The 22,297-nt window shown below is 46.7% G+C and overlaps 1 protein-coding gene across 1 annotated transcript in view; it reads left to right on the top strand.

The window, feature by feature from the left end:
• The window catches only part of znrf3 (zinc and ring finger 3), a 71,601-nt gene that overhangs the window by 29,553 nt on the left and 19,751 nt on the right, over positions 1–22,297 (top strand). Inside the window, exon 2 of the mRNA XM_084551675.1 lies at positions 7,758–7,880. Coding sequence (XP_084407801.1) covers positions 7,758–7,880 — 123 coding nt within the window. The remainder of the gene's footprint in view (positions 1–7,757; positions 7,881–22,297) is intronic.

The raw sequence follows: 22,297 nt of genomic DNA, 5'->3' as shown, positions 1-22,297 counted from the left end.
TTGAAAAGCCTCAACTAAAATGACTCGAGGGGTCATCTTTTGGATTAAGGGTTTGGTGACTGTGATTTTCTTTCTCTGTCATCCCTTGACCTCTTACGGGTTCAGGCAGCTCGTCTGTGCCGCCGCCGCTGGGGATGGTGCGATAATGAAATGGAGGCGATGTGAAGGCATTCTTTATAAAAAGATGCTAACAGAACTTTCAGGTAATTAGACCTTTGGTTTACGACTGCCAATCAGTGGAGACCATAGACTGTATAAAATATGTACGATGCGTCTCCGTCATCGATGCCCCGCCCACACCTCCTCCAGACTGACTTGCGTTTTCATTATACCTCGCTCTGCTCTACCTCCTGCAGTTACAAGGAAATGTTGGATTTTACACTGTAATTATAATTATTTTTTTTTTCGGTTGTCATGGCAACTGGTAGTCATCACATTGTCGCATCCGCTTTCTGTAGCGTCAAATAAGTAATGAAAACATACATCAGTATTAACTCCCTAAATTGGCAGAAACCACCCAAAAAACAAAATGTGTGTTTAGTTTGGCCCAAGTAAGTTCCGTCCACTAACATGGAGGGGGCGGAGCTTATGACCTTATACTGCAGCCAGCCACCAGGGGGAGCTCTACTTGAATTGGCTTCACTTTATAGGAGCTGTCCCGTCGTCCAACTTTAATATGTAGTCATTGGTTGAGAAGTGTATCACTGAGAGTGAGCTACCGAGCTTCTGCAGAGGAGATGCGACTGCCCGCAGCAGCTGGCGAGGCCGTCCTGTCGACTGGACGACCTCACTTTTCGTTTCTGCGTGAAAGTACTTTTCTCGCCTTTTCGTAGATTAGGATACACTTTCACACATGGAGAGAGAGAAAGAGTTCAGAACATGCAGTTGGCGCATAGCAAACACCCTCGTCCCATCTGTCTCACCTTCCATATGTCTACTGGAGATCTGTGCAGGCAGAGACAGGTCATTGTGTCCTTAAGGCCAAGAGCCGGTGGCCTGTTGGGGGGGGGGACCTTAGGTAGCTCCTTCAGACAGAAGCTTCCATAGCCTCAGTATTATTATTATTAGTATTAGTACTGGTAGGTGGTAAAACTTGATACAGTCTGTAAATATTTTTTATGCCTTTTAACATACATCAACCAGCCACAACATTATGACCACCAACAGGAGAAGTTAATAACATTGACCATCTTGTGACAATTCATTGTTCTGCTGGGAAACATTTGGACCTGGCATTCATTGGTGTGGATGTTACTTAGACATGTAGCACCCACCTAGACCAGACCAGGCACCCCCACCCCATAGCAATGATGCAACCACAAAAGTGCTTTAGGAACAACTAAAAAAAACAAAACACGAAGAACAGCACAAGGTGTTGACCTGGCCTCCAAATTCACTAGATCCCAAACTGATCAAGTATCTGTGGGATGATCCACAGAGGCCCCTCCCCTCAAAGGCCCCAATTAACAACAATCTGTTGCCAGACACCACAGGACGCCCTCAGAAGGTCCATGTCCATTCCTACACAATATTAGGGAGGCGGTCATAATGTTATGCCTGATGCCCTGCCGCTATAATGCCTACGTATCCCTACGTGGATTTAAACCTCAAGTTGCTTGAGTCCTGACCGTGCAACAGTTTGGTGGAGGAGCTGGTGCTGTGTTGACATTGTGGCGTATTGTGTGATTTGGCTGTTTTATGTTTGTTTACTGGACGTTGCATAATTCAGGGTCCATGTTGGTGAGCTGGTTTGTTTAGACTGCTCTGCAGTTACTGTCTGCTTACCAGTCTAGTGTTTTCCTCATTTGTGTTGTTCTCCTGGAAAAAGCAAAGGAATTGTGAAGTTTTTCTCTAGTTTTAAAATACTTAAAAACAACCGATGGATCAATTAGTAGTTCCGCTAAATCATTAGTTTCTGATGATGCATCCAAAGAGTGTAATTTGTAATTTTGATTTTCCATGAATGTCAGGTTTTAGTTGCTTTAGTTACTTCTGCAACTTGCTTTGAAAGGTGACAGCTTAAGCTTCAGCCATATCTTAATAGATTCTGCATAGAAAAAATGTTGTTTTTTTTTCCTGTAGTCGCTGCTAGATTGTGTGAATGCCTGCAGATGCACTGTACGGCTCAAGGTTGTTTGAGCCTGTGGAGCTGCGGGCTGTTGTGCCGTGTGCTTGTTAGCGTCTAGCCCTGAACATCCCGCTGCATACCACTTCTGGCTTGGCCTTGTTTTTCCTCCAAGAGCAGCTCTGAGAGGCGTGACTGTGTTATGAGCCTCCGAAAGATGCCACATACCCACCCTGCCACCCCATCCCCACGGCACCTCAACACGACCGCTCACCCGCACCTCTCTTGGCAAGGCTGCTGCGTTATTCCAGGAAGTTGACAATACTCCTCCTCCTCCTCCCTCCTCCCGTTAGCGAGGGAGGTTGAAGCGCAGTTTTGGGGAGAGGGGGGGAGAATTTGGGTGTAGATGGTGGTGAGGATGGGGGCGTCAAAGGATGTTGGCCGAATTAAAGAATTAAAGGCCCGGGGAGGTGGGCGGGATGCTTCTTCACTGGGGTGAATGAGTTCACAGCGAGCGGACGGTCAGTGAGAGATGCCACTCGTTTAACCCCCACCCCATGATATGCTTGGGGCTGCACGCTAACCTCTGCGCGCGCCCGTGCTCGAACGGGGCGATGCGTAAACACACGCATGCCGCCGGGGAAGCAGGTGGGCGCGAGGACTGGCGCCCTGCCCGGGTTTTTCTTCTTATAGATCTCGTGTGAAGTAGGTGCCAGCTCTTCTTCCTGAATTTGTAAGGGAGGCCGGCGAACAACACATCCATGTGGTTAATCATTTAGCCTTCACTAGGAACATCCTGTAAAAATCGTCTGCGACAAGAATGCGCTTCAGACAACAAAGCGGCTTTGAGCGCAGGAGCCTGTCCCCGGTGTGACCTGAACACCATAAAGTCCTGTTGTAAACTGGTGTTTCTAGGCCTTTCTCTAGTTTATGCGCTAAGAAGGTACGCCCGCTCGGTTTAGCTCAGGGATCGCTCTCCTATCCCATCCACCTACTTGCCTTTGATGTGTCGAGCTCCCGGTGTGTAGCTCACGGCTCGGTATGCACGGCGTACTGTGCACCGTATTTCAGCGAGTGTATAACTTTAAATAGACACGCAACTCGGCAGCTTCTCTTGGAACGTTAGATTTGGGCGCCGTCTGTGCATCATTTTCCCTCAAGTTTGAAAAAAGCTTTTCCTGGCTGCTGGAGTGGAGCGTAATCTTAGACATTTCAGCTTTTCTGTCACAAAGGAAGCTTCCCGTTGGCCATGGGGGAGTCTTCAGAAGTTTTATTTTTTTGCTGATTACTGATTTTACGCCGATATACACCGATCAGGCATAACCATCCTAAGTTGTCAGTGGGGGGGCCTTTGAGGGGAGGGGCCTCTGTGGATCATCCCACAGATACTTGATCAGTTTGGGATCTAGTGAATTTGGAGGCCAGGTCTTTGGAGGCCAGGTTCTTCATGTTTTCTTGAGCTGTTCCAGAAGCACTTTTGTGGCTGCATCCTGCTGGGGATGGCTGCTGCCATGAAGGAGTGTCACTGCTATTGGGTGGGTGTGCCTGGTCTGGTCTAGGTGGGTGCTACATGTCTAAGTAACATCCACACCAATGAATGCCAGGTGCAAAAGTTTCCCAGCAGAACTTCTGAACGGTCACAAGATGGTTAGTGTCATTCACTTCTCCTGCCAGTGGTCATAATGTTGTGGCTGATCGGTGTATCGACATAGAAAATAAAACATGGCTCTTTGGTGGAAGGTCAGTGCAGTGCGGCTGTTTTTGGAGCGAGTAGGAGGGACGAAGGGGGCAACGGGGGTCTGCAACCGGGGGCCGCCAATAATTTAGGAGGAGAGAGGAAAAAGGGGGTGTGGCGAGGGAAGAGGGGAGGGGAGGGGAGGGGAGGGGGGAGGAGGGGAAACCCGGGGAGGCAGCAGCAGAAGTGGTGGTTGTATGATCAAAGGCTTGGCGAATTGTGTCACAGACAGACGGAGAAGAATGGCAGTGGATGGTGTGACTTGCATTTTGATTTCCTTTGAGAGCTGGGGGGGTGGGGAGTGAGGGGCGTTGGAGAGGGAGGGTGGAATTTAGAGAAGTAAGACCCCTTTTTTGATCCCATTACCAGGTCACTTGTTGGAGCATGAAGGACGTAAACGAATGAAAGGACATATTTTTTTCCTCTTAATTTACATTTACAATGAATTACTAAAGATTTAGAGCAAAACAAAAATAGTTAATTAAATTAAACAGTGGTAGCACAGTGTAATAAGAAGATGGCGCATCACACATGAACAAGTGCATTTTCCACAGGTGGTTTTCCAGAAAGGGGGCGGACGGGGCGGCGTGGGGGGATTTGCCGGAGCCCGGGAGGGGGGTGTGGCTAACATGAGTGACAGGTGGAGTTAAAATCCCTGCCAGGAGATTTCATTGAGTGTGCGCGCCTGTGTAACGGGATATTCATGTGAAAGGCTGCCTCCCCCGGGGGTGGGGGTGGGGGGTGGGGGGGCTCGGCTCTGGACGGGGCCGTGGCAGAACAAGAGCCGCCCTTCCTTGTGGCACTTAGGGGGCGCCAGACGCCCTTTGCCCGAATCCGCCGGGTTGCGGAGGAGCGGGAGCTAAGTGGAGCGTAGTGGACGGTGTTTCCAGTGGGCTGAGCTCGTGCGATGCGGGGGCCTTGCGGGGGGAAAGCTCGCCGCAGGGACACAAGAGAGGGGACGGTGTCGTTTTTGGGCGTGTTGCTGTGTGCATGGAGGCACGTTTGCGTGTGTGCTCGTTGCTGCTTTGTGTGCACGGACGGTGGCTGTGACCCACTTCCCCACATCGCCATCTCTCATCCATTTTTTTCCCCCTTCAGCCCCCCCCCCCCCTCCCCCCCCATACCCTGTCCCCACATCTCTCGGCGCCTACGTCAACATCTGACAAGAAAGATAAATCCCCGTGGTGGAGATAATGGCGCAATGGCCAGCCTCTAAAATAACAACACGGCCCACAACAACAACACTGTCCCATTTGGAGTGCGAGAGAGCCCCCCCTGCACAATGGCCTAGTGTTCGGGGCTCGGGGGGCGCAGGCGGGGCTCCCCGCTGCCGTCCAAGCTGCTCCACGAGCGGGGAGAGAGAGGTCGTAATCACACAGCGTGCAGCGCTCCTCCACTTCCTGGTCCTCGTGCAGACTCTCTTTGCAAACTGTTACCTTGGCTACCCGGGTCGGGATATGCAGGTCGAATGGAAACCTGACGAGGTTACGCTCTTTTATCCCCGTCTTCCCCTTTTGTTTTGCCGTCAAGGGGGGTGGGAAAGCGTGCTCTGAAATGATCATACCGATTGTGCGTGTAATGTATACCTGTGCTGCCTGCCTGCTACTGCTACTGCCAGCCCGAGGCTAACGCCCGTCTTCCTCGGCTCCCTGCTCATCTGTGTTTACAGGAGAGAACGCAGTGACTCTTGTGAAGCGCAGGCAGGCAGGCGAACGAAGGTCACCGCACGCTGCGGATCTGTGAAGAGGTGTTTTCGAGTTGGAGTAACCTTGCCCCCTTTTCGTTTTGCTTCCTCTGTTGTGAGAACGAGCCGCTTGTTACGAGGGGGGGGGCTGCGACTGAGCGCTGGAACGTCATCCTTCACGTTTTGTCGTTTTGCCATGTGTGGGAGGACGGAGGAGGAGGAGGATTCAAGGGTGAATGTTTGTTTTTTTCCTGTGAAGGGAGAGGGAACGAATGCCGATCAGGCATAACATTATGACCACCTTCCTAATATTGTGCAGGTCTCCCTTGTGCCTCCAAAACAGTTGCGACTCATCAGAGAATGGACATGGGCCTTCTGAGGGTGTCCTGTGGTGTCTGGCAACAAAATGTTGTTAGTGGGGGGGCCTTTTAGGGGAGGGGCCTCTGTGGATCATCCCACAGATACTTGATCAGTTTGGGATCTAGTGAATTTGGAGGCCAGGTCAACACCTTGTCCTGTTCTTCATGTTTGTTTCTTTTTGTTGTTGTTCCTAAAGTGTTTTTGTGTGTGTGAGTGTCATTGCTATGGGGTGGGGGTGCCTGGTCTGGTCTAGGTGGGTGCTACATGTCTAAGCAACATCCACACCAATGAATGCCAGGTCCAAAAGTTTCCTAGCAGAACACTGAGTTGTCACAAGATGATCAATGTTGTTTACTTCTCCTGCCTGTGGTCGTAATGTTGTGGCTGATGAGTGCAATTCCTGCTTTGATACCTCAAATACCTTCTATGCGACCCGTCCACCTGATTTGCATTTGACCCCCTTGCTATTAGCTAAGTCCTCCCCAAAACCCCTTCGGGTCAGGGGCTTGACCCTTCCAGTCCCGTGGCGCTGAAGTGACTGGGCTCTTTCTGAATGTCTCCTCCATTGGCAGCTAACCTGCTCCCAACGTGATGAAGTGGGGTTCAAAGGTCAGGGGTCGCCAGCGAGAGAAGGGTATCTCGGGTCATCAGCAGCGGCCCCGGGGGCCAGAGAAGCCCCGGGCCCCGGCGCCACAGTGCTCGCTGATTGGGGTTCTGTGGTCACTGGGTTAATAGGATAAGTGGCCTGGAGGTCAGTTTGGCCAGTTCTAATGCTAATATAGGAGCTTGTCCGCAGTGTTGGCTTGGTGGGGGCTTGATCCGGGATTTCGGGGCTCCACTTGGTTACAGTTTTATTCCTCTTTGAGCAGATTATTTCATCCGAGTGAATGGCTGACAACTCTGGTTTTCTCTTCTCTACGTTTTCTCTTCATTTTGATGAAGAACCACCGATGAGATGAGTCTTTAGCCGTCTCTGGGCGTCGCACTGACGAATTAAAGTTTGTGTTCTCATTCGGTGCCTGCCTGTCTTGCACTTTTCTCCTTCTGCAGCCTTCCTCGCCGTTTTTCCAGTGAAGTGTTTCGACATAATACGCCACTGTCGCTTTGAAATAAAGGAGCCTGACACCTCTTTCTTGTTTTTGGACTCTCCGCGTCTGTGATGTCTGCCGTCCTCTACCTTTTAATCCTTTTTTTTAAGACGTTGTTTAGGCGCTGGCTCCTCAGCGGAGCCTTCTGGCACAGAGCTGGGCCAATTTAGTGCTTAGCTTAAGTGTAATGAGAAGACGCTCTGATGAACTGTTTTGGTGTGAAACATCAGCCTCTAATTAAAAAAAAAAAAAAAAAAAAAAAGCATATGATGCGCCCAGCCGCTTTGCGTGCGTGCACAAGCACAATGGAACTGGCAGCGACATTAATCATGTGCATCCACAGCAAGTATGGAAGTAAACTTAAAAGTGTAAGTCTGCCTCATCAGCAGATCCGTGAGAGCACATAAATCCCAGTTTTTGCTTATTTTGCTGCTGTTCTTTAACGGGGCTCGGGTGGAAGGCTCTGCCGTATTTTTAGATCCTGCACGATTCTGCAGCAGCTAGTTCAGACATACCTTATGCATTTATGTTTCATTATGGAAAATGGGTGCCAAATGGATTCTATATTGGCATGTTCCCTCAAAAGGAGACGGGGCGTTGCCGGGAGAGATTAGTGCAGTTCCAAGCTACGAGTTCACAGCTAAATCCATAAACCCGGCTATGCCAAGACCCTGAAGTTTTAATGCATTGTGCGGGGCGAGGAACTCCAGACACAAAATCCATATTTGTCTGAGCCTCGCTGGAGGTTCCGCGGTCACCTTCTGAGATTAGTAGCAGTTCATTACCTTCCACGTAAATACTCATGTCTCGTGTTCTTCTTTCCAGATGCACCCTTTGGGACTATGTAATAATAACGATGAAGAGGACCTGTACGAGTACGGCTGGGTCGGAGTGGTGAAGCTGGAGCAGCCGGAGCTGGACCCCAGCTGTCTCACCGTGCTGGGAAAGGTAAATGCTCGCAGGTTCACGGCCGTTGTGTGTCTGTTGCTTCATTTACTGATGGGTCATTGTTCAGAAAGCGGCTACGCGAGCGGGAATCACACATCAGATAGGGCAACAGCTTAGACTCGCACAACAAGAGGCCTGCCAGAGAAAAATAATCACCACAGTTATCACTTTGCATTCATAAGTATTCACAGCGGGTGAGTTGAGTCATGCAATAAAAACTGAATCATATGATATTAGTCAGGTTATAAAACACTGCAGTTCGCTGTGAGTCACTTTGACATTATCGTGCACCATAATTGTGGTATTAATGTTTATTTTAAATGCTTGCTGTGCTATTATTTGTGTACTGGAGGATTGTCTATCTGTGTCAGGGCCCAGAACGCCCGGTTTAACCTACAGACTACAATAACTGGATCGCCATACCTTTGAAAACCTTGAGGGTGCAGCTCAAAAATATACACTGGGGTGTGAGAGTTTTTGGCTCCGTGGGTGAAATGCGTATACGGCTTTGTGTTTGCAGACTCTCTCAAGTTAAGGAAAGTTCTCCTCCTCCTCCTTCTACATAATTAAACCCTTTTAACAATTTATCTTTGGTCCACTTTAGACAGCGGGACAATGCACGGAAGGATGATTTCGTTTTATCTCGCTTCTTTCTTCCCTGTTGCTGCGAGAAGAACCAGGGTGAACTGAATCCCTCCCTTGTCTCTCAACAAACCCCCCCTCCCCTCCCCTCCCCTCCCTTTCCCTTTTTCCTCATCGTCCTTCCCTCCGCTGCCCAGACCCCTTTGGAGTCTCCCGAGTGGTATTTTATCGTGCTTTAATTAAGTGTTCCTCTTAATGGAATGTACCAACATTCTCCGGAGGATAAGGAAGAAGAGGGTAGTGGTGGTGGTGGTGAGGGGGGACTCGGCTATAGTCTCATTTATCCTTTGCGGTCCCGGTGACACAAAGAGAGCAGCCATTCATAATTTAAGGAGCCCTTGTGCCATATAGACATGCTAATGTTGCACTTTATATGGTGATAGTTGCTGCTACCTAGCTGATGCATGCTTAATACTGAGACCTGGAATCTGACTTAGTGTTCAGCACCCAAACTAGGAGTCTATTATTGCAGCTACAGCCACTTTTAATTGGCCTGCAGCTGATTCTGAACACATAATGGAATATGGCCCACACATGGAACTTGCGTTTGACTGTGTTGCACTATTTAGTTTTAAAATTTGCTAGCGTCTTGAACACTGCAGCATCTCCGCAATTGCTAGACGTACCAATTGCTAACCCTAACCCCCATCCGCTCATACCCTACACCCCAACCATCATCCTGACTAAGAAACACCGCTGTAATATTGGCTTCAATCATTTGTAAATGGTCTTCGTTGAGGTGACGTGTCCACGTTTTAGCCAAATCCAGAGTGAATTTTCTGTTTTAACATGTGCTACTCCAGGAATGGGACAATAAAACTGACATTTTATTTGCATAAGTCATTGCTAGCATAAAACAATAAAGCTTGTTACATACTCTGCGAGAAGCGAGAAATTTGTTCTCTCGCGCCTAGGGCTGCGACAACGAGAACGAAGGTTGTTCTGTCAAGGTTATTTATACTTAATGAGAAACTCAAGTGCCGAACTCCAGGGAAGTCCTCATAGGGCCATCCCCCTGTAGCATACATCACACGCCCAAAGCATTGTGGGAGATGCGGGAGACAGACCATGAGATGCACTTTTTTTTAAATTATTTTTGGTTGTCGGCCAGTCCTTTGTACCAGATCACGCCGTTCATTCATCGTGCACCCCAAACTCAGTATGCCAATCTCTACTCAGGAGAGACTAGCAGCCACACCGCGAATATTAGCATCTGGGAGCTCACAGGGTGGCCGCTAGCATTTACGCTTTACCACATTAACCACACCCGCTCCATTTTCCGACCAATCTCAGAATAGTTGGCGGACACCACACAAAAAGTTCTGCCCGGTTGATGTGTCGAGAACAAGCTGCAAGAACTCCCAAACGAGGGCTGCGAGAACAAAATTCTCGCTTTTGCGTAGTATGTAACGACCTCTAGACAGACTCTTGCACCTGTCTTACCCTTAGAAGATGTATTCAGGTATTGTTATGACGTTATTGACTTGTGGATGGATGAGGAGATGTGTGATCCAGTGTGTCTGGGGTTCAGATTCAGATCCAGGTTGCTGTCTCGTGAGCCTTAGGCAACTGAGCCATGAGGACACCCTTCAGTGGATCCAGTCAAAGCACAGAGCTAATGAGCTGGCCGTTTTCAACTTTCTGGGTTTGCCTTTTTTTTTTTTTTTTATTTGCTGAGGGACACTGTAGTGAAAATGGCAGGAACCTTGGCCTATGACCTTTTGGCCTCCAGGACTGTTCGGCCAGGACTAAAATTAGAGGAGGGCAAGCCCATTGTTGTGTCTTGACAAACCCTTGCCCAGGGCCCGAGCACAGCTGGGTGCCTTGCCTTGGCACTGCCGCCTTTGCCAGGCCCAGACAGTGCCGCGTTTACCCCCTGCCAGTCTGCTCACTCTGCCCAGCCAGCCAGGCCACCGTGCCCATCCCCATTCCGGATGCAGTGCCCACTCTTACACACACTCACCCCGCCTGGTCCGGACCCACGCTCGGCAGCATCCCCTCCCGCCCCCTCAACCCCCTCCCGCCCTACCCGACTGGCCCCTGACTGAACCCAAGAGCCCACTCCACTTCGCTGCCACTTTGCCACCAACAGTGTCGGGGTCTTGTCTGGTCAATTTAGATTCCACTCAATTACAGAATCCCAGCGAACACACAAAACAGAATTGTTGGAGGAGAAAAAAAAATGCTGTTTACTCGAATCCATGTCTAAATATAAAGTGTCTGGGAACGCAAGGGCCCCCAACTGTGCTTCAGAGCTGCTCAACAAGCGATGGGCATTCCTCTATTTAGACTGAATTTGAGTGTCGAGTGCTTACTGGCTGATGCGTATAGTCACCCAGTAAACTTTCAGTGCCAAATATGATCGAAACCAGATTACCTCTCATCTCCCAAGAGCTAGACTCTCCACAATAGGAAGGGTATTATAATTAGGGATGTCCCGATCAAGTTTTACTGCCCCAAGATCCGATACCAATCTTTTAAAAGTCAGTAATGACCAATTTAAGTCCAGATCTGATCTTTTATTACATTCCTAGATCTCCTAGATCACATGTGCACCTTGCGACTGTATTAAATCCAATAAATATGGCCGTTGATGCTAACGTAGCGAGCCGAGGGTAGCTCATACCTTGGCTCCATTAACGGTTGGGTACCTACCTAATGGAAATTAGCTGCACCGGTTTCTGGTTGTTAACGCAAACAGGCAAGTTTCAGTAGGAGTTCCTATTTAAACCTCAAACTTCCCACCAGTCCCCTAGAACTGAAGAAGCTACTTGGATGATGAGTGGTGAAACGTCTTCTCAAAAAACTCTACAAGTCCAGTTGCCTTTTTTGAACCTTTTTTTGCTACTACCATCTTGCCAAACATCCACATTGCATAATTTACAAATTTCTGTCTGTCTGACATTTTTTTAGAGTAAAGCACTGCCCACATAGCAGGCATGTCTAGTCAAGTAATTTTGCTCATCTTATCCTACTTCATCTTCTTCTACTTTGAAATTTGACAGCTTTGACCTTAGCCAACCGCCACTAAAACAGAAGAACAAGTCGTCGTCTTCTTCTTTAGCAGCTTTGACGCTAGGTAACGAAGATGAATAAGACATTTTGACGCTACGGGAGGTGGCTTTGGTTTATGGCAGACCTAAAATAAATTAAAACCACAAAAGCTGAGGCTCGGCTGAAGCCTGATAGAGATCCGATGTGATCATTTTGAAAATGCCTCGATCAGACCCGATACTGAAAAATATTTTTGCAGCTGCTGGTGTTATTGATCATTCTGGAGCTTTCCTGAGCTCCCTGCCACCAATGCAGACTCATGCTCTGTAGTTTCTTTTTAGATATTTGCACCTTTTTGGTTTGAGGTTTGAAGAGACTAAGCGCGGGACATTATCTCTACACGTTGTTGTGATTTTAGCTCGTAGCTGCTTACGCTTGTAGGTGACGGCAGGGGTTTCAGTCCGCCCTCGCTGTGGCGGAGAGATGCTCCGACGTGTGCAATATCAGCGGCAGAGAGTAGAGGAAAAGGGGTCGGTCATAGCGGCCTCTGAAGTCCATGTGCAGACCTCACTAAAGTGCTGGCGTGTCATATATATGTACACAGTTTTTTCCTGCACTTCCTGTCTGGTTCCTGTGAGAGCTGCAGGACCGTTAAACCTCTGACCTCGGTGTGCCACGGTGGTAGCCCCTCCTCCCGGCGGTAGGAAAACCTAGAGCGAATCGGTCCCCGCCGCGTTTGAGATATTCCGTATCGGGTTTGCCTGAGTTATGCTCCTCTTTCACCGCAGCTTATCAAGTCTTCGCTTTCTCCGAGGTGTTAGTAAATGTTGTAAATCATGCTCACACCTCTGCACACATGTATCCGCTCTCGAGCTGAACTATTTATTGCGGTCAATAACATATTCTTAGTAGTCATTTCCTCCCCGCAGCTCGACTTTCTCAGAATTGGCGTCCCTCCCTCCGTCCTTCCCGACGCTGTCTCTTCACACACATACGCCGCGATTTTTGGCAGCTCCTCTGGAACATGAAATCATGCCACCGGCTTTCGTTGGTGGCGCAGACCGGTCAGAGCCTCTGTCGCCGTGCCAGGGCGATAGCTCCTCTTTCAAATGCCGCGGTGTCGGTCCAGCGGCCACACGGGGCCTTAGGAGGCCGGCTTTTCCTCTTTCATCCTGCCCCGACATGACATCAGTCCCCAACTCTTGTAACCGGGGGAGGAGAGGAGTTAGAGGACAGACAGAAGGAGATGACAGAGGTGAATGTGTCTGCAGTATTTGCATTTTGCGTGGTGCAATATTTTTTTTTTTGGTTTTGTTGCCCAAATAAGTAGAAAAATGCGACCCATCCTCCCACGCGGCCCCTCAGTTTGTGTAAAGCAAGCCTCTTGGCTGGCAGAGCATGTAAAACTCCCTGGTATGTGCTTGTTGTGTGTGGCCCTGCTCCTGCCCTAAACCAGCGTGCCTCTGAACCGTGATCAGTTCCACCTTAAACACCAGCCAAAGACAACAGTCCATCGCAGCGGAGCGCAACTGTCCCAAGACCGGCCCGCTACAAAGCACTTCAAAATAACTGGGGCAGCGAGAGGAGGCTCGAGATCTTTATTGACATATCCTCCCAGAAATAAAGCTCGCTAACTTTCAAGTTATTTTTCCAGAAGCGCACGGCCATAAAAAGTGCATCCTGTGTGGGAAGCGCTGCCTTTGACACACACACACAAACATGAGCCCAGAGCCGCTGTTGCCATGGAACAATGTGAGCGGGCAAAGGAGCGCGTCTCTTTCTGCCGCGGCCCTCGGGTTGGCACCGTGGGACAGCGGGCCAGAGCAAACAGCTGCTGCGTCTTAGTGCTAAGTGGCTTTTGGACTCTGACTGCGTCTGGCATCTCAGCCAGAGCTGCAGAGAGGGCGCAGCGTGTTTGTGCGAGAGGAATGGCCGAGATGTAGAAAGTGCCCGAGGGCTGCGCGGGACACGACGTGCGTGTGAACAAGAGCGAGGCCGGCGCTGAAACAGAAAAGAAACGGCAACAGACAGATGAGTGTGATATTGCTGGCGGCTGGCTCGGGGCCCGTGGCCAGGTTAACCGTCTTACGCACTCAGGTGTGTGTTAGAGGTCGAGCCGGGGCCACGGCAGTGCCAGGAGGGTGTCATGCCGCAGGGCTTGTTGTAAAAAGCGTCAGCGTTGGATGGAGCTGGCTGCGTTTGGCCTTGTTCTCAGACACGGAACAATCGGTCGGCGTGTTCTCGTCCAGCGTTTGTCAGTCTGGGTGAGAAGAAGCTCACCGTTTCTCTCTCTTTTCACCCCTCTTCCTCTTCCCTTTTTCCTTCTCTCGCAGCGAAGAACAGAAAGAGAGAAAATTGCTGTTGTTCTACGCTCGGCTCAGTTAAATTGCCGCGAGGCCACAATAGTTATTGATTCACAACAGACGCTTGCGTTCCATACAGACGGCGCCTTTTTCTTTTTGCTCCGAGTCGTTCAAAAAGAAATCTTTTCGCGGAGACGCAGGGTATTGATGAGACAATTTTCCTCCCCGTGTGCGTGTAGTAAAAAATGATAGCTCTTACTTCCTTTCAGACGAGGGCTGCGAACAGAAAGTCGCTTTCTTTTTGTTTAAATCGGGGCGGCTGCTAACGATGCGGTAGAATGAAGCAGAGCCGAAGCCGATATTTAGATACTTCACAAGCTCAGACGGATACGCAAAGTTGAGGAAGTTTTTAACTCGACTTTAACTGAAGTTCTCCATCTCAAGAAACATGCCCTTCTTTTGGTGAAGCATATATTTTATGTGAAATTTAATTCATTTTAGAAAGAGGACAGGGACAAAAATAAGAGCAAATATCACGACCTGGACAAATTTAAGGGTTCCAAAAAATTTTATTTAATTTTCCCAGGCATTCAGATAGTTTAAAATCCCGTCAGTGCTATGTCTCAATCGCTGAATATTAATTCCATCCACAACTTTTTCTTAGACTTTGATAGACTTTATTGATCCACAAGAAGGGAAAATGCTCGGTCACAGTAGCTCAGCTGCACATTCTTGAAAAACAGTAGTAAAAGAGAAAAATAGGTAAATAAACACAAATAAATAAGAAAATAATTTAAAATTAAAAATAATACAAGAAATAAAAGTATAAATATAATAAATTAAATAAAAAATAATAAAATAATAAATAAAAATATAATAAATAAAATAAAAAATAACTATACAATAAATACAATTATAAATATAATAAATTAAATAAAAAATAACTATACAATAAGTCAAATTATAAATATAATAAATAAACTAAAAATAACTATACAATAAATATAAGTATAAATATAATAAATAAAATAAAAAATTACAATACAATAAATAAAAGTATACATATAATAAATAAAATAAAAATAATAATATAATAAATATAAATATAAATATAATAAATAAAATAACAATACAATAAATAAAAGTTTAAATATAATAAATAAAATAAAAATAATAAAAAAATAATACCATAAATAAAAGTATAAATATAAAAAAATAAAGTATTAATAAAAAAACGTACTAAACTAAAAAAAATACACAAGATTTGCATGTACGACCCTATATTAGTCGTTAGACTCAAATCAATAAATGAAAAGTTCTAGGACTGGTGTGCTAGCAGTGTAGGGGTAAAGTTAATAACTCCATAGCTTACTCTCCACCTGCCCCCTTTCCTCAAACACTCTGCACAAACACCGCAGCGTTGGAGGGAGGGATAGAAAGAGAAACTGAAAAAGAGAGGAGGAGGAGGAGGAGGAGGAGGAGGAGCAGCAGGGGTGGGGTGGGGGGTGAAAAAAATAATATGGAGAAAAGACTTGTGAAGCACGGAGCACTCAGGGGCCTGCCTCTCGGGCTCTCCTTTCATGTTTGTGTACGCCTCAACTTGCTGATATTATCTTGGCCGCTCTTCCTGGCGGGGTGTCGGGAGAGGTTTCCACTGTGACCAGGCAGGGGCCCCTCTCTCTCCCTCTCTCTCCCTCTCTCAGCCTGCGTTGGAACCCTCACCCACCTTCCTACTCCCATCACTCCCCACCACCCCACCCCATCCACACACACACAAAGTCCCTCTCCTAAATCACTGCTTCGCCACGTTTCACGGCACTTGGAGGCACCCGGGGTCCCACTGCGCTCGTTTCCATGGTCACTGGGAAGCTCCTTGTGTCATGTGGCTCAAAGTGAGCCGTCCCTGGGCCGAATTACCCAGCTTTCAATGGGAGGCCAAATGACCATTATTAGACTTCACAGCTCAGGCATCTATTTAAATAGAGAAGAAAGGAGCCCCGGGGACTTAAGATGAGAGAGAGAGAGAGAGAGATGGAGGAAGAAAGAGGGCGAAAAGAAAAAGAGAGGTGGGGAAATGACAGGAAAGGAGAAGAATGTGCGTTTAGAGCCACTGAGGAGTCGTTTATTTTTTATTTTTTTTTATTTCTTCCACGCCCTTAAATTGATTTTTGATCTTAATCACAAGTGTTTATTTGAAAGTCAGACACCGGCCCCACCTTAAAGCTCTCCTGTCTGTCAAACGGCATCCAAACGGACGGATCAAAAGGCGAGGCGTGGAAAAAGAAATCTCCAACATCTTAGAAAAGATAGGACCAGACATCCACCCACGTCAGCCCAAAGCCCCGTCTTTTCTCTCTTCATCTCCGTCTAAGCCGGCTGCTTTGTACGGGAATGCGCTTGTGTGTGTGTGTGTGTGAGAATCCTTGCGTCCCGCGCCTTGCTATGTATGTCAGGGCCATGTTGTCTGGAAGGCCCGAGCCCACGGCCTGGCACCGAAGCTGGAAACTGAAGCCCCCCCCTCCCCCTCCTCCCCCTCCCCTCCCTGGTCCCACACAGCTAATCTGATGCCTCTCCCTGCTACGCATGATTCTTCCCACTGGAGGTTAGCGGGGGTGAAAACGGCATCCTGCTCTCGTGGTTCCAGCTTTCTTTCATGCTCTGCCAAGGAGACAAGGTTAGGCCGAGCACAAGGAGATGGGGAGGAGGTGATGTGTGCGCTTCGAATGTGTGACCGTGTGGGTGTACGAGGGCGACATCGGAGCTGGCCGTGCCCCGAGTCGGTGAGGTAATGGAAGAACAGAAACATGTAGATAGGGACAAGATGAACAATGGGAATGCACCTGGCAGAAACAACAGGGAGATGTGAGCCGACTTTATTGGAGCCCAATATAACAATAAAATTTAAATGAGACATTTGGAATGTGGTTGTCCATGATCACGTAACACTCAAAGAAGAAGGAAGAAGAAGAAGAAAGGGGTTTTCCAAAGTTCATTAAGTTAATTGTTCTGCCACCTCTGTATACACCCTGCACAGACCAGACAGACAACTCCTCTTCTAAATCACCACACAGATCGGTGTCAAATTCATTTTAGTTTAGAAGCCATATGCAGCCCAATTTTATCTCAAGGGGGCCGGACTGGGAACACAAAGGCACAATAGCCTATAAATAACGACAACTTCAAATGTTTCCCAATGTTTATATTTATTAAACTATCACTTTGCAAAGTATTTTATGAATAACCTGAAATTTCTTAAGAAAATATGTCTACCAACTCTTTGAACAGCTTCTGCAACTCTGACTAAAACAGTGCGACCCCTAGGGGAAAAATTAGGAATGATAGTTTAAACTTTTAGTTTAAAATCGCAGTTAATGTCTTTTATTTCATTTTCCCACTTTGGATTGGACCCTCTGGTGGTTCGGTTTGGGCCGGCGGGTTTAGTTCACCTCCATTTAATGAGATCATCGAAGTAGGGTACAGCTACAAAACTTGGAAAACTTGCATATAAGACTTCTTTTAAGAAGTCTTCATAGCGTTGCTGCATTAATATCCACGTCAATGAGAAACCGGCGTCACTTCGGAAACGCAACTGCTAACAACATGCATCTTGTTCAGTGCACATGCAAGCGAACTAGCACATGCTACCATTAGCACATATGTTGTAAAGGCAATTTCAATTATTGGATGCGAAACGGAGTAAAGGGTCCAAAACCATAGACTGTATATAAATATGGACTACACGTTCCCACTTCCTTGCGTTGCCCAAACTGCCGATATTTTCCCGGGGATACGGGCGGCGCCATCTTGCGACTTTGGAGCCAGAGTCTGATCAGTACGGTCCGAGAGTGGAGCCACATGTTTCTTTTCAATGTGACCATTCTGCGCGGCAAGGCGCACGTTGATGACATCAGCAGGAAAGCAAAGAATCTTAAAGAGACGGTGCATGTTAATCGCCGCTTCTTACAATGAATGACACACTCAATCAAAAAGAAAGTGATTTTTTTTAATATACTTTTTATTTAATATTTTCAATTTAGGCAAAGACAAGTTGACAACAAGCTGTCAAGAAAAAAAAAAACACTCATAAAAAAGAAAGTGATTGTAGTAAACGAAAAATGTAGTTGAATAAAAAGTGCATTCCCTTCTGAAATGTGGCAAAGTAGGTTGTACTTTAAAACTGTACCAAAGGATCCTACTTTAATAAGGTTGGATCTGGAAGCAGATGTATAATTATTGACCAGTCTGATGACCAGAGATACTGTAATAGACGATAATGAGGTGTTACCTTGGAATCATAGCTGAATATTGCCCCATCCTGCTGCCAAATGCTCTTTGCAGCCACAGACATTTCCTGCTTTGCTGTTCTCTCTCTTTACTGGGACAAAGGAAGCGGTGCTTGCTGTGTTGTGGTGACGAGATGACCTCAGCCGGGAGATTACCGTTTTAATGCCCAAAACTAATGATTTATATTCACTGCAAAAGTAGAGTCACGAGAAATATATTTTTATTTCTGCTTACCGTGCTGTCAACCCGTCCTGTTGAGTCGTTAGATTTGCGTCTTGAGGTTTGCAAGCGCTGGCCTAGATTACTTAAAAGGGAGCTCTACCGACGTTGCACATCAAAGTTTGTTTTGGAGGACTCCTGCAAATGTGGAAACAGTTGCGTGAACGCTCCATGGGAGTTGTGTGAAATCTGATGATGTCACTTGAGGCAATTGATGATCGGGGCGTGAAAATGGTGAATTAAATTAAATCTGGGGTGTGAAGTGAGTTTGCAGACCTGCCTACTATAGGCCCGAGCCTCATCTCTGCTTGAGGCTAAAACATCCGAATCTCCCACCAAACCGTCATTTGGCGTTGTGGGTGACTTAAGACGCCAAGGGAATAAGAAAAATGCAGCAGCGATTTTTATCCTTTCCAAGCTTGACAGCGTTGCTGCAGTTAGCTCCAGTTAGCTTTCTGTTAGACGTTGGTGATGGCCCAACTTCTACGAAGGTGGCACAGTAAAAGAAAAAAAAGAAAGATGAGGCAAAGTGCAGGGTTACTGGGCCGAGTCCTGACCTGCTCTGATGTTTGCCCAGGGAAAGAAGACGGCAAGCACTGGCACCACCCCTCTACCAGCAGCAGCAGGATAGTGTATTACAAGGGAGAGAGAGGCAACAACAGCAACTTCTCTTTCAAGCAAGCAGGGACATGGCCTCCTAAGGCAGCTTCAAGGCAGACAGAGATTAGAGAAAAATCGTATGACTGCAGATGAATTAAGGGAAGAGGAGAGGAGGCGTTTTATTGAGATGCCTCGACTAGACTGAACTGACTGTGCACATTCAGAGTGCTGCAACGTTTTGTTTTGAAAAAAAAAACAAAAACTCATAAATGTCGGTTAAACCTCTATCAGGGCATTATTTTTATTTTTTTTTACATTCACCATGCATGCCACTTAGTTTTGATTCAATCTCTCAGACAGGTCGGCTGTGTGTGGCAGGTGCACCTGTATGTTTGTGGTTAGTAGTTAGGCCAGAAGGTGGAACTATCTTTTTTATTCTTTGTCTTTGGGCTGAAAGGGACTGTTGACAGAGCAGGAGCTCATGGCTGTGTTTTCCAGTCCTCAGTCTCACGTGAGTTGGACGGTGCAGATGTGCTTCGGTTTTTTAATTAATAAAGCTGTCTGCACAGGTCGTCTAACGGCTTGTTTTATTCACACCTCGCATGTGTAACTGCAGTAATGAAGGTCGTTATGCTCCGGGTCTGTTTGTTGTGATTGAAGCGTGCAATGGCGTACAAAGCTTTGCCCGCGTTGGAGATAAAAGCCAGCGTGCTGATGCCGTACCTCAAGTACCAAATCAGAAAATAGAAAATTAAAAATAATAATGCGTATGGAAGCTAAGCCGACGCTTTAACTCTAATTGACTCGCCGCTCCTTCCGATGAATAAAACATTGAGACAAAACTTTGCATTTGATGACTGAGTCCATTTATTCTTCACCACAACTAAGATATAATTGAACACCACAAAGTGAACGAACTGTCTCAATGATTCCTGCGGCTTAATGCCTCTTTAGCGATTAAAAAACGAACACCCTTCCAGGTGGGACTCCTGACCCAGTAACTATAGGTTCCTATTCATAGCCACTCTCTTCAACTAGACCTTTCATGGAATACATTCACTATGTCTGCATTATGGCTCCTGCAATGCCATTGCATTTAAACCCGTCCGAAATCAAAGAAAAACACTTTAACATTTCAACTATTATTCTACAGGAGACTCACTTGGTTCTTTGCCGTCACTTCGTCTTGACATCATGGGAAAAATATGTCAGTTCAGAGTTGTTGTTTCTTCATCTTGTGATGAGAAGTTATATGTCTAATATAGTTTTTGTGTGTAACTTGGATATCGGAAAATGAAACATGATTACGTTAGCCTTCCTTAACTCTAGGCTGTTTAATGATAAAATATAAAGATTTAATATTCGTCTAATCCCTAAAGATACTTTAATTGTATCACTCAGCTATTCTAACCACGGCTAATTCCTCTTCTATCCAGGCGGCTCCCGTTCAGACACTAGGTGGAGGAGAGGCCCTTAAGAAGTCGTATTCTTGTCCCTAGCCGGAAAGCTTGTTTATGTTGCCGAGAATCACAAAGGGCCTGAGACCGAAACCGGTACAAAAACAACAGGAGAGAGGAAAAGTGGAGGAAATTTAATTAGCGGTTGTCCGTTCCTCCGGCCTGAGTGTTTGGTCTCGGCAGGGCAGAGCGGAGCGGCGGGCGGCGGGAGGAGAGGAGGCTGAAAGGCTCCTTGATTAGCGGCGGTCTGAGTCAGCGCATCTGTGTACATGTTTGTGGAAGCGTGTGCGTCGGACGCCACGGGACATCAAACGCTGGAGAGAGACAGGAAGTGCTGCCTGTGGCGCACAACAAGCAAGACAGACATGTATATTTAGAGAGAGAGAGAGAGAGAGAGAGAAGATCAAGTCTGCTGATTGAGCTTCATCCATCACTTGGTATTTACCCCATGGTCATAACACGCATTAGAAAAACGGACGTTGTGCGTCTTCGTTTTCCCGCCAAAATACATGCGCTGGAAAAAGAAAGATGGAAAAAAAACTGTTATTTTATGAAAACCGCAGCGTTTCCTCTGAAATCCTTCTTCTTGACCACATGATGACAAGCATTCAAACTTTTTTTTATATAACCCAGATGAAGGCTTTCTGAAAAAACGTCTTGCTTTAGTTTTTTTTTTTTTTAACAGTGTTTGTCATCCTCCAAGAGTAAGGGACATCATCTACCTTGTATGTATGTGAGGGACATCGTCTACCTTGTATGTATGTGAGGGACATCATCTACCTTGTATGTATGTGAGTCGCTTTGTCACTGTATGAGTAGACCCCGTCTGTTATTCCCCAACATGTAAGAAGAATAAGAAGCTAAAGCTAAGCTACACAGACCCCAACACAATAACCTGACCATAAACTGTATATAAATATGGACAATGCGCCCCCACTTTCTTTCTCAATAGCGTCTAATAACTAACTAAAACGAAAAGTGGACACTAGAATATGCAATGCAATAACTGAAACCCTCCATGAAATTTCTTTTGACGTATATTTTAGTGTTTTAATTTGGCTCAAGTCCCTCCCACCCACATGGAGGAGGTGGAGCTTATGGCTTATACTGCAGCCAGCCACCAGGGGGAGCTCTACTTGCTTTGGCTTCACTTCTGAGGAGCAGTTCCGCCGTCCATCTTTATACAGTCTATGATCTTGACGTGCAAGATCTCCGTAATTTTTTAATTGATTGTTTTGGATCAATAAAGATGGAACGCATCGAGCAAATGACTCATCTTCGCTGGAATTCAGCCGAATGTTTCAGTCGCCATTGTTGAAAGCGAAGCAGGAAGTGGAATCAAAAATTAACCCGACTGGCAAAAAAAGATACGGCGCCAACTGGTGTTTGGGTGGCGAGCACACAAGTATAAATGGCTCGCACCAACGTAGGCTACGTACGTCTGTTACGCCGTCTACGTCCTGCTGTACCTTAAACGAGCCTTAAGAGTAGTCTTCACTGTCATTGCAGTACACAAGTTGTACAGTGCAACGTGTTTTCAGCTCTGTAAGATGCCCAGTATAAAAAACTGTAGGAAAACAAAATATGATCTAAATCAGAATTAGAGGGGAATGGAACACTCTGGTCTTTCTTTGTGTTTAATCCAACATCTGCAGATGGGCTCACGGCACAGACAAAGCACTAAGCACTGAGAGGAGAATACGCAGCACAGATCTGTTTTATACTTCTTATCTACCGGAGGCCGGAGCGTTGTTCACTCCTTACAGCTTTATCTGTCTAGCCTTCACACACAGGCCCTGAAACAACACAAGAATACTACAGAACATATGATGGATACCTCAACAGACTTCTAGTTTGCAGCAGCATCTAAACCATGTGAATTCAATGAGTTTTAAATCTCTTATTGTCTGAGGTGAGT

This window comes from Chelon labrosus, assembly GCF_963514085.1.
Source record: "Chelon labrosus genome assembly, chromosome: 9".
NCBI lineage: Eukaryota > Metazoa > Chordata > Actinopteri > Mugiliformes > Mugilidae > Chelon > Chelon labrosus.
This window is presented reverse-complemented; position numbering and strand designations above follow the sequence as displayed.